This window comes from Mustelus asterias, chromosome 9 (assembly GCF_964213995.1).
Source record: "Mustelus asterias chromosome 9, sMusAst1.hap1.1, whole genome shotgun sequence".
In the NCBI taxonomy this organism is placed as follows: domain Eukaryota; kingdom Metazoa; phylum Chordata; class Chondrichthyes; order Carcharhiniformes; family Triakidae; genus Mustelus; species Mustelus asterias.
This window is the reverse complement of record NC_135809.1, coordinates 48,078,980-48,091,732: the sequence shown is the minus strand read 5'-3', so window position 1 is coordinate 48,091,732 and position 12,753 is coordinate 48,078,980. Positions and strand designations below refer to the sequence as shown.

General features: G+C 39.1%; 1 protein-coding gene across 2 annotated transcripts in view; it reads left to right on the top strand.

Moving 5' to 3' along the window:
* Positions 1-12,753, top strand: part of cadps2 (Ca++-dependent secretion activator 2) — a 660,384-nt gene that overhangs the window by 534,792 nt on the left and 112,839 nt on the right. For both annotated transcript variants that reach the window (XM_078220144.1, XM_078220143.1), the window contains exons 17-18: positions 1,626-1,729; positions 10,585-10,741. In XM_078220144.1, the coding sequence (XP_078076270.1) occupies positions 1,626-1,729; positions 10,585-10,741 (261 nt within the window). The remainder of the gene's footprint in view (positions 1-1,625; positions 1,730-10,584; positions 10,742-12,753) is intronic.

Below are 12,753 nucleotides of genomic sequence, written 5' to 3'. Positions count from 1 at the left end.
CTTAACTGGCAGACTGCTCTTCCAGGCCTAAGGCCAGAGTTCTTTGGATAAAACAGCAGTAAAAGAACAATAGGTTATAAGAAAATGCTTTACTTCGTGAGAATTCATGCAGGGAAGCTATTTAGTACAGAGATAAATTTACCATGTCACCTCAACATCTTTCTTCATGTATCTTCCATCATGAGGGTCTTTGTGTGTTGGTGAGAGGAGTCACCTTACGAACCTGCTGCTTCTAGGCTTGCAAACCCAATTCATTCTGGTCCTTCAGTGCAAAGAAAGCAGCCTTCTCTCAATTTCTCTTCAGATATAGGCTCCAGTGAACCTGATCATTAGTTTGAGTGAGAAACATCCAATATAAAGGGAAAACATTCTTACCTCATGCTGCATAATAATAATTCAGTTCGATTAATTCTGGCACCATTTTAACTGACTGTGAGCTAATCAGAATGTTGCCTAGGCAGCTCACATAAAATAGGCAATATACCCAATTTCAAAAATCAAGGGTCAATTGGAATGCAGACAACATGAGCACTCCCATTATGCTGCTTCCCTACGAATTATGCACATTCAGGAATTTCCAGGCCGTTGTGTTTGCTGCTTCCTGCCCTTTAAAATATGAGATGGTGGCCAAGTGTCTTTCTGTTAGTTTTAAAATGTTAGCCCCCAAAGTGCATTGGAATAATTTAAGGGGATGCACATTCTGAGTTCCACACCCAATTTTTGTTTTGTTCTTTCATGGTTGGTGAACGTCACTTTCATGGCCAGCATTTGTTGCCCATTGCTTGGGACGTTGTTGATATACTGCTTTCAGAATCAGAATTGTTACGGCTCTGAAGGAGGCCATTTGGCCATCATGTCTGTAGTGGTTCACCAAATGAGCATCATGGCTTAGTGCCATTCTCCTTCCCTTTTTCTGTACCCTTGCACATTATTTCTATTTAAATAATCATCTAATGCCCTCTTGAATGCCCTGATTGAATCTGCCCGCACCACACTTCCAGGCAATGCATTCCAGACACAGACAATTCGCTGTGTAAAAAAAGTTTTTGCAGACATCAAGTTTGCTTCTTTTACAAATCACTTTAAATCTGTGCCCATTTGTCCTGAATCCTTTTACGAGTGGGAACAGTTTCTCCCTATCTACTCTATCCACCCTCATCACAATTTCTTGCTGCAGTTCAACTGGTGTAGGTCCACCTACAGTGCTGTTAAGAAGAGCTCCAGATTTTTGGCTCAACTTTAGTTAAGGATCAGCGATATAGTTCCAGGCTAGAATGGCGTGTGGCTTGGAGGGGAACTTGTAGGTAATGGTGTACCCATGTACCTACTGCCCTTGTGCTTCCAGGCAGGTTTGGAAGTTACTGTTGAAGGAGGCTTGGTGAATTGCTGCAGTGCATTTTCAGTCTTGAAGGTTAAGTAGGAATGCTGTTCAATTCTCTGGCGTATCCAAATAAGCAAGCGATGTTACATTAATAATAGTCTTCATGTGTTCAGGCAAATTCAGATAAGTTAGTAAGTTGCTGTTGCAGTATTATGTTAAAGTTTTGCTCGCTCTTACATGTAACACTTTATACCTGATATCTATGAACACTGGTGTTTAAGTTCTTTTTATTTGTTGACAACAGAGACCTTCAGTCAAAGACCTCCTGCCAAACGATTGGAAGATGTGATTCGACTGGCAGAACTGTGCATTGAGGTACTTCAGCAAAATGAGGAACATCATTCAGAGGTGGGTTTATTATGGCCTCAAATGAAACAAGTGTGAGCATTGACAAGAACATTGGTCATTTGTCATCTAAATCTTGCGAATACATTAAATTTCTCTTTCAGAAAAAGTATCTCAATACCATGGGCTGGATTGTCAGTTTTCCGCTTGGGTGCAAAACCATGCAATGAACTGCCCATGTGGTTTAATTTCTTTTGGTTTCCTTAAAATTTGAAGAAAATTAAAATTGGCTGGGTTCTATGTATCACCCAGTCCACGATGCCAGTGATACGCTCATGTGGCACGTTGAAAAGCTAAATTCTCCTGAGGAGTGGGTTAATCAATTCAGAGTAAGAATGGCGCTCATCTCATGGTTTCTGAGTTTGATTTGAATCTTTTCATCACTCTTGAAATGGCTGACTCGGGCTATGTGCTTCCTTCACAGTAACAAGTTTCTGCTGTTGGTTTTCTCTTGCATGTTGTTTTATTACTCGTGGTGTACAGAATTGTGGCTGTATCCATGTGCAACCATTAAGCGAAAATAGGCTAAAAAACACAAACCTTCACCATACATCTCCCTTGCTGCGAGGATGGTTAGTGTATCTTCATGCTAAAGAGGCTGGACTTCAACTGATTCCTCCTCAAAATAGCCATCCAATGTTTGTCACAATGAAGCAAATGTTTTATTGCCTGGTTGCCATCAAATTTTAAGAAACAAACAATTTAAGATATGTAACTATCTAATATTTATGATGGGCTTAACCACTTTGAATTAGTTCAATTTCTGTCTTCGAAAACCCAAATGCCTTTTATATCACAGTGTTAAAATAGAGCTTTGTACTGCTGAACTTTGTGACAAATTATATTGTTTCCTTTAGACCTGTGTTTTCCTATCCTAACAACAGGCTGAAAAAAGAATGAGCAGGGTGAAGGATTGTGCATATTGAACTATTTTTAATTGCCGTTTAAGTAGCTAATACATCAATGATTTAAAGTTGAAATATCAGAGTACTGTCACCATTATTAATGCCAATAGTCTACCCTCAAGCCAGTGCAGTAGACTTACAAAATAGAAATAAAATGAATAATATGCTTCATTGCCTTTCTGGTGATTTGGTTCTTGGAAAACAAGAATGAGGGTGAAATAATGTGAGGCTAATCCAAAACCAGGTTTTGTTTGATGACAACAACATGTAATTCTGCAAGTACAGATATTAATTGATTGTCGTGGTTTACTAATGCCCTTTAGTGAAGGAAATCTGCCACCTTAACCTGATCTGACCTACATGTGACTCCAGATCCACAGCAATGTGGTTGACTGTTAAATGGTCTCTGAAATGCTGGTCCAGCCTGCCATGCCCACATCCCATGAATGAATAAACAATTACCTGAACAACATGTCTGACAGAGCTGGGCCCTCACCTGCTCAAGTTAAAGACTCAAGTCAACCAGTGCAATCATGGAATATTCTTTCTCAATTCACCCCCATTGTCCCCCAAAAAGTTCTGGGTTTCATTCATTATATCATATTCAGAGCACTCAAAAATTATCCTGGTGCTGTGCTTGATATAATCCTTTTCTTGAACTAGTATTATCAAAAAATCAATCTTATCATGATCACAGATAATTACAGATGAAGGCCAATCAACCCATATTCATTAATCTATTCAGAAACACACTCGAGTCTCTCCCCACCAGCCCATTGCAGTATTTTGTGCTTGCACTTGTTTTTTGTTAAATGATTCCAGGGTTTGTTCCATCACTTCACCAAGAAATCTATTCCAAGTGTTGATAATTCTCTGTGTGAAGTATAACCTCATAATATCAGTCCCGAAGCTCTTGTCTACTTTTCACAACTTAATGTAATATTCCACATTTAGCTTTTCCATACCTTTTACTAGCATTTTAACATCATCACTCTGAAACCTTCCTCGCCCTCTCTCCAAAATGCCAATATTCTCATACCTTTCCTGTTAAGCCAGGCTGCTGACACCAGGATTTGATAATATGCTTTTATCTGCACTGTCTTCAGTGTTTCAAAATCTCCCTTCAATCATGGCAAGAGAACAGCATGTAGTTTTTACAGTCTTGTCAGACCAGAGCATTGCACAGTTTAATTAGAACTTCTTTTTAATTAATATTTAAAATTTCAATTCACTTACTTATCTTTGTAGGTTACTGCTTTCTGTTAGTTGGACATGTGCACATCTGAGGTTTCTTTCCATTTTACCCTGAGTTATTTTAATGTTATTCAGGGAGTAGGTGTGCTGTTTATTTTACTACCCCTGTGTACCTTGCATTTATTTCTGGATTAAACTTCATCTGCCTTTACTCTGTCTATGTACCTATTTTGTCCAACACACTCTGAAATTTCAGAACTGCTTCCTCTGAATTACCCATACTCACACAGTCCCACCCTACATCTACAGTCCCTCACTTAACGTCTCGAAAAATCTCCAGGTGCTCCTGAAAGCATTTTGGTAGAAAATCATAGGAACATTTTCATTCTTTTGGACACTTTCGCCTGTTATAGAATACTGGAGATGGGACAATAAAGTTTGCTTGATCAAGTGGCAAGATTGCAGATGGCAGATCCAGGCCTGAATTTTTAGGATGGTGGGAGTTCAGTCCTCACAATCTGAAGTGTCAGCAAGGAACACATCACCACCAACCTTGACAGCCCCACTATCATTTTACACTCTAACAAGTGTTGATTGCCCATGTGATGAACCTCTAGGGCTAGATCCAGCCAGTGATGATATACCTGTGCCCACCCTCCATTCCCCACCACCCAAAACTGTTTGATATAATCAACAAATTTGACCACTTTTCACAGAGGTTCTGAATCCAGTTGATTTATGGAAATAGCAGAAATCCAATAACCTGCCAACACCTAAATAACACCTGTGAGAAGTCTTCATTTCACTCAACATTTCAGCCAGTTTCCTGTTTATCCCCAGGGTTTACCCAAATCCCCACACATTTAAAATAAAAACAGAAAGTGCTTGAAATACTCAGCAGGTCTGGTAGCATCTGTGGAGTTAGCATTTTGAATCAAATATGACTTCTTCAGACACCCCAGAGATTTGAACTTGACTAAAGATTTTCTTGAGGGACTTTTTCAAAGCCTGTCTTAAGGAGCTTTTCACAGTTCAGCCACTAAGTTATTTTCTCAAAGAAGTATATGGAATGAGCTGCCAGAGAAAGTGGTTGAGGCAGGTACAATAGCAACATTTAAAAAGCATTTGGATAAGTGCATGGATGGGAAAGGATCAGAGGGATATTGGCCAAACGCAGGTAATTGGGACTAGCTGGGAGGGCACCATGGTGATATCGACCAGTTGGGCCGAAGGCCCTGTTTCCATGCTGTATTGTTCTCTGACTCAATGACTGTAAGGTAAAGAGATTGTACAAGCATGATCTTCCTCTTCTGAAAACATGTTGGCTTTTGTTTTGTAGGTTATTATTATGGGGAAGCACGTCAAGCTTTTTCCCAACTATCAATTCCACTAGTTTTTCATGGAATAGATGTGGTACTGATACATTTATACCTATCATATTCCCCTTTTTGGATATGGACACCATATTGACACTTTTTCAATCAATTGAGACCTCCCCAGCATTCAATTATTCTCTCATACTCATTGAGAGTGTCTTAGAAATGTCCTTAGTCTCTTTCAGTACTCTGAGCTAAATATTTTCTGTCTCTGTGGTTTATTTATTTGAACCCTTTAGATTACTCAGGAGCTCTGCATCATTCGTATCAATGTTTTTTGATTTAACATCGCTTTTTCTGTTGGGAAGGGACATGCTGCTTGTGTCCTCCCTTGTGAATATCTGGAGGAAGTGATCATTCAGAATATTAATTATTTTGTGATCTTCCTCAGTTTTTAATCCGTTGGATCTTTTAATCTCTGCTGTGCTTTTTGCTTTGCTGAATAGCACTGAAATAGTTTTTATTCTTCTGCTTAACCTCAGCTGCTATGCTTTCTTCCAGGGGTCTCTGTCCTTATGATGATCTTAACATTACATGTATTCCAGTGGACTCCTTCTTTCAACCTGCAGGGTTTGCACTGACATTCCTCCTCTTTTTCGCACTTCAAATTTGTTTGCTAATCCATTTAGGGTCAAGTTTGAGCTCATTGACTTTGGAAATGCATTTATCCTTCATGCTGCAAGAATTGAAAGTCTGTGTTGGAATTCTAATTTTTGTTTATTCTGTGGCAGGATTCTGTTGTAAACAAGCTACCTGATAGATATCCTGTGGAGTTGCACTTTAAGAAACTTTGCTCAGCTGATCCCTAAATCAGAGGGTCGCAGGTTATAACTTGATCATAGATATGCCTTTAATGTAGAAATAATATTCTAGATCAATTCACAGAGAATAGCCAGATAATTAAAGCTGAACCAAAGAAGATATTAGAAGGAATGAGAAAGAAATCGTGATGAGAAGTCGGTTTTAAGCCAGGACCTCAAGTGGGTGAAATGAGGTGGAGGCTGCGGCATTTACAGAGGGAAGGCCAAAGGGTGCAGTTTTTGTGCAAGGTTGGAAAACCTGATTGGATAGGTTCAGCACAGTAAGAAGTCTCACAACACCAGGTTAAAGTCCTGGTGTTGTGAGACTTCTTACTGTGCTTACCCCAGTCCAACACTGGCATCTCCACATCATGGATAGTTTCGGACATAGAGTTGTAGGCAAGGTGGGTACAGAATTGGAAGGAAACCACATGTTCACCGATTTGGAGATGAAAGGGAGCTTGGAGGTAGGACAAATGTTTTAGGGGCAAAGGGTTTCTGTGAGGGGCTGGCAGGTTTCAAAGGACAGTGCCTGAGTCGAGAAAACCATTTATCTGTCAGCTAGATGGGTAGAAGGAAGAAGCGGACAGACTTGAGAACATAAAATATGCTGACATATCAGTGTCACAAGAGGAAATCCTGCACTATCAGAGGGACCCTTTTGCCAGTGATTCAGATGGACATTAACTATTATATAGAACAATTCTCCTGATGTCCTGTGAAATATTGCTCCCTTAAGGACATGACCAATAATACAGATTAATTTTGTTGCTGTTTGCTGTGCAAATTACTACAAAAAATGACAGCAATTTGCCATATGTAAAGCCATTTAGGGATGTTTATGAGAAATATGATAAGGTGCTTTCTTTCTGAATGCACGCCTCACATAGAAAATTGGTGTGGAGAGAATAATGGTAGACATTCCTAATTGAATTCAGATTAATGGGTGAATCATTAGTCGCTTTCTCAAAATGAAATCAAGCATTCATAAAAGCCTCTATCCTCTCTTCACAGATGCTGTCAGACCTGCTGAGATTTTCCAGCATTTTCTGTTTTTGTTTCAGATTCCAGTATCTGCAGTGATTTGCTTTTATTCAAAAATGCAGGCTTTTTTACCCAGCAACCTATCCCTGGCATGAGTTTTGTTAAAAGGAGGGAATATGCCTTTTACTGGAGATTCCTTTGGAACTTGTGAAGTCTTCATGTTACCTCACCCTGTGTTTGAATATCACATAAATCAAAGCAATCAAGAACAAAAATCTAAAATATCCCATACAGTTTATGTGCTTTCATTTGGAGTTATAAGAAGAGCATATGTTTTTGTGCTCTAAAGCAAGACCGTGTTGATTTTCCAGAAGTAATTAACCTGGTTTGTTGTTAGTCTGATTTGTATTTATGTTTTCTATTTCTTTGAATTTAAATGGTAAAAATGAGCTGCTGAAATTTGAGAACATAAGAAAACCGTAAATGTGAATTAGATTAAGTACATGCTGTGCTAGTTATTTCTAAACTATATAAAACCTGTATACAGCAGAATATTATAAATAGCAAGTTGTTCCCTCCCTTTTAAGAAGACTAATCGCAGGTGAAATCTGGGTGAAACTGTCTGTTTTTAAGTGGTTGTTTGCTCTTCATTTTCAGGACAAATTGCCTTGTGATTCAGCAATTAATCTGGATTCAATTAGAAATGTCTACTGTTATCTTATTTTTGCAATTATCGGTATCAATTTTGACTAAAGAGACTTCCAGACCTAGATTAATGAAATTGCTTATCTTTTCAGTTATTCTATTATGCAATAATTAGATTTGGAAAACGTTTAAAATGTGACAACGTGAAGAAGCAAATAATCTTGTGTTAAATTGAAACTGTAAAAAAAAAATCAGCATATATCAGGAGGATTAATGGAAAATATCCATTACATTTCTTGGCCGTTAACAGCTCCTTTGCATATACTGACTGTGGAATAGAACTGGTTTAACAGTGCATTTTGTAGGAAATTTGCTTGGGGTTAATTGCATTACGAACATAATATGAAGTGCTTCTTCACACAAGTCTCCCATTTATAAGGCCCAGAAAATAAAAGTTCCATGAAGTAGGATCAGTGGCAGGACTTTGGGTGGAGAGCGAGGAAGAGGCAAATGCAACACTGAATAATGGATGGTCACCTTGTGTTTACAGGGTTACATGATGTGATTTTCAAATTACAGCTATAAATTTGTATTTAAATGTTTGGATTCTTTTCTTTTTGTCCAACAAACACTTGCACATGTGCGGATTCCTAAAGGGAAGAGAGGTATGTGGCCAGTGGGGATTCTACCATTGGGCATTTCTTCACGTTTCCTATCAAAGATGAGGCATGCATTATGTTTGTCATCATTTTAAAAAGGCAATATCTGAGCATAAAAGTAATCTTCAATATCCTTCCCCTTCCTCTGAGTCTACAATATATAGGTGGAGGATCCCACAGCTAAAATCCTAAATGCATTTTATCCTGAACAAAGCATATTTTATAGAAAGTCTTCAACTGAGACGTTAATTGGTCTTTTCAATGTTTGATTTGAATTTGGCAAGTACTTCACTGGTGAAGAATGATTAAAGATTAATTTTAACTTTTGTTTATTAATAAATGGAATCCAAGTCCAAATTGTTTAGTGGATTACTACATGGACAAGATCCATCTTGCCACACCACAATGCTTATGAGTAAGAGCCTGACTTACAGTTTCTGTTGACAACAAACATAAATCTGCGTTTTCCGCGCTTTATTATTCCTTTCTCTTCCTCCTCTTCCCCATTATCTCCATAGTGTATGGGGTCACCATAATAAAAGCTGGAATTCATGGGCGGCAGTAAATGCTAGAGAGAGGGGAAACAATCAATTGCCAGTTCATTGGCCTCGTGCTTTATTTCTGTGCACTGCTAGGTAGTACAGAAAGCTCACTGCATGCCTCAGATATTTCAGCATGTGAAAATAAGCTCAACAATAAATGTATAAGGCCGTACCCTTAATTTTGTAAGAGAACTATTTGTAACAGGACACACTATGGCAGAAATGATTCATTTCCTTCAATCCATCTGTATCTCCCTGAGGTGAAAACAAAAACTGAGTTTTGCGTTGTCTTCCACCTTTTGCCTGCTTCTGGATATTTTCCTAAACTGACCAAAATAGAATATTTTGTCTTAGTTTCTAAGATGCTATGTTTAAAGAGCCTCTGATGCGAATAGACAGAGAATTGTTCAACAGATCTTTGAGCTCAGTTAAATCATTACACATGATTTATCATAACTAATTGTAAATAAAATGTGTGCTTTTAAAAAAGATAATTTTGTTTTTAATGCGCTAGTGATGGTTTCATAGGAGGAAATGTGTCTACAGGTCAATAGTGCCTTAATTGTGGCTCATCAAGATAGAGAATAAGAATGCAAAGGCTTGAATTACCTTTGTCAAATTGCCCATTTTCAGGTTGTGTTGAGACATGAGCAAGCCAACTGGTGCGACTTACTGCTATAAACCTGTTACTTAAAACAACCATAGTGTTGCTGTCCATCTTGCCACATGTGAACACCCTATTTCTTCAACTCCATTGGGTCTGTACCCACTTTCATGTAATAGTCTTCTTGCCATTGCCACTTTTATCTGTGTCGAGGCCATGATGCTCCACACTCTGGAATTCTCTTCATAAAACCTTCAGTGTTCTTACGTCTCTCTAAGCCCATATTCAGTTCACTTCTGATCAATGCCCAATCCTCCCCTTGGCATGTTACACTATGTGAAAATTGACAGGCGCCAGTAAATTGTTGTCACTCTCCCTAGCCAATAAAAAGAAAATTCAATACCACCTGTCACATTCCCAGCCTGCGGTCACACAATTCATTATATAGCACATGACAGGAAACAATTCATATACTAGACCTATATTTTGTATTTATAACAATAGGGTGGGGTAGAAGGACTGGAAGTAGATGGAATCGGAAAGCTAAATTTTTACAGATGAAACACTGAGTGTTCAAACCTTCTCGCTAATAAAGTGGTAAAATAAAGAAAACAGAATGAGAGTAAAGTTATTGCCTTTTTAACATCCTTAATGTTCTCACCAAACCATTGTCCGAGCCATAGACAGCAACGGCCTGCACAAGTTGGTTGTTAATGCACCATATAAGTAAGTTTTAATCAAGTTAACTGCACGTTTACATTTTGTGCACAATGATAATTGCATAGATACCTCACAATTATGCATGATGCTTTATTCAGTAGCCTCCTTGCAAGGTCAGACAAGCTCCAGTCAAGGAAATGTGACAAAAGCAATGAGGGTGGGTCATTCAGCTGAAGTGTTGTCAAACTGGGAGCTGCTGCTGGCTTTGAACAACTGAAAACCACAATTCTACATTTGGTTTTAGACGAATGTGTATACACAGACATACTTCTTGATAGAAATTTTTAAATAGAGGAGGGTTTTGCACATTCCCTCATTTCTTTTAACGCAAGCAATTTGGGAGTGTCAACAAGGAGACTGTAGCTAACAATTGTCTGGCTTGGCTATCATTTTAAAGCCTTGAGCTGAAATTTGCTTATTGTCTTGTAGGCCTTTGCCTGGTGGCCTGACCTAATGGCAGAGCATGCAGAAATATTTTGGTCGCTCTTTGCTGTCGATATGGATGCAACCCTGGAAGCGCAGCCCCCAGATTCTTGGGACACCTTTCCACTTTTTCAACTTCTCAATAATTATTTAAGGAATGAATGTGAGTATCTGTTGGATTTCCTCTTTTCAGTCATGCTGCTTTAATTGTTGGAGCTTTACTGCATTATCTTTTCTTGTAGGGGTGATGCATTAACCTTACTTTGAAAAATTCCGTTTGTATATTTCTTGAATAACACTTTGACAGATAATACTTTAGACATAAATGTAGATTACACAAACTGGCACTCAAAGTGCACAGGATTTGCCTCTTGTGAGGATGTGACAAAGTTTCAAGCTGGGTGATTAGCTGGCCCATGCGATTTTATGTCCATTATCATCGACGGGCCTAGCAGATCATGTGGGACCCACTGATATCCTCAGCCTGTATTGCCTAGGTACACTCCAGCCATCTCTCTAATTTTTGGGGGATTGCGCAGGCGATTTATTTAAGTATGCAGCTCCTTTAAATACTTTTGCACAACTACATATGTGTGGCAATTGTTATGGACGGGCGGGGGGAGAGGTTAGTTTGAAAAACCCTGATTTTCCCCTCATTACCTGTCTGTACACAGAAAGCTGTTTTTGATTTGCTTCCCCTTTTGTAAGCACTGGCATATTTCCCAACCCCTCGGTTTTGGGGTGACCCAATTTCTATTAGTCTGGAGGTCTAATCAGCAGGGATACCAAAACTGAAGTAAATCCCGCTGGTTTTTTCAGCTGGAGTTTCAAAATGAATCCCCCACACTCTGTGCACTGCAGAGTACACGAGCATAAATTGCATCAACAATCAGTGGGCCTATTCCCACCTGAGAGGCCGGCAGTAGAGCGGGCCACTGCACATGCGCCGATCTGTCAGAGCGGAGGTCAACGCATGCACAGTAGCCCCGCACTGCCGGCCTCCCAATCGCTGGCCAGCCCCACGACCCCGCATCGCTGACCATGTGACCCACCCCCTCCCCCAATGCCCTGACTGCTGGCCCCCCTGGACATGTCCAGGAAAGACCCCCCCCCCCGGCAAAATAACTCAGATCTAAGTTCCACCATCGCACTCACCATTCTCTGACCAACATGCATTCTGCTAAAGACCTTTCATGCACACTTCTCAGTCAACAAGTGAACAGTGCTGCTTATCTAATATTTGGAATTTTTAAATGCAAGAATGGGGTAAATTCTTATTTTCTTTTTGTCTTGTTTGTCATTTCTGTGTTGTCTTTATGAATCTATCGTTGATTCCGTTTACTTTTGGTATTAGAGAACCAATGTTTTGTGCACAAATGTTGTTCAAGCTCTCAAAATGAGGCCAGATATGCATTGAGAAGTGAATAAATGGGCATGAATGCAATTAAATTGAGACCCTTTCATCACTGCAGCATAACTGTAATCTGGGAGATGTTCAGACAATGAACAGGATAACTTTGCATTTCCATTCCTCCCAGAGAAGTGGGGAGTTAGGAACAGCATGAGTCGGAAAAATGCTCCATTCTGTGGTACACCTCTTTAGCAAAAACCAGATGTACAGTTGAGACAATTATAAATGTGAAACCTCTTCACCCGTTTTCACCTTTGCCTGAAAATGTCAAAATCAACACTGCTGAGTAAGATCCGCAAATGGCCCAAATATTCTCAAAAATCAATCATTATGAAATTAGACCATAAAAGATAATGCTGAACAAGTGTAAATGACTGTCTAATGTTTTCAATGAAGATTAAAAAGTATGTTGGGAAGGGATTTAGATAACTATCCTTTCAACTGCTTCACCATACTAACTGTGGAAGCACATAGCGGAACACATTATTTGCAAGCACCTAATGGTCATTCTGGACAAAGGTTGACTCCATGTGTGTCTCACAAGAAGATTCATTGTCGAATTAGGGGATTGTTTATATATAACTGGAAAGTCACTTTAAAGCTTGAAGATAGGATTACGAGAACTGGTGGTAACCTTTTTATGAAGCATTTTAAAGTCAGTATTCTTAGATCTCCATTGAAATATATGTCTCTTTAAGAAAATGAGTAATCGAATGATGTATTGTAGTCTCAGGACAATAAAAAGGCTAGTGTTAATAATTAGC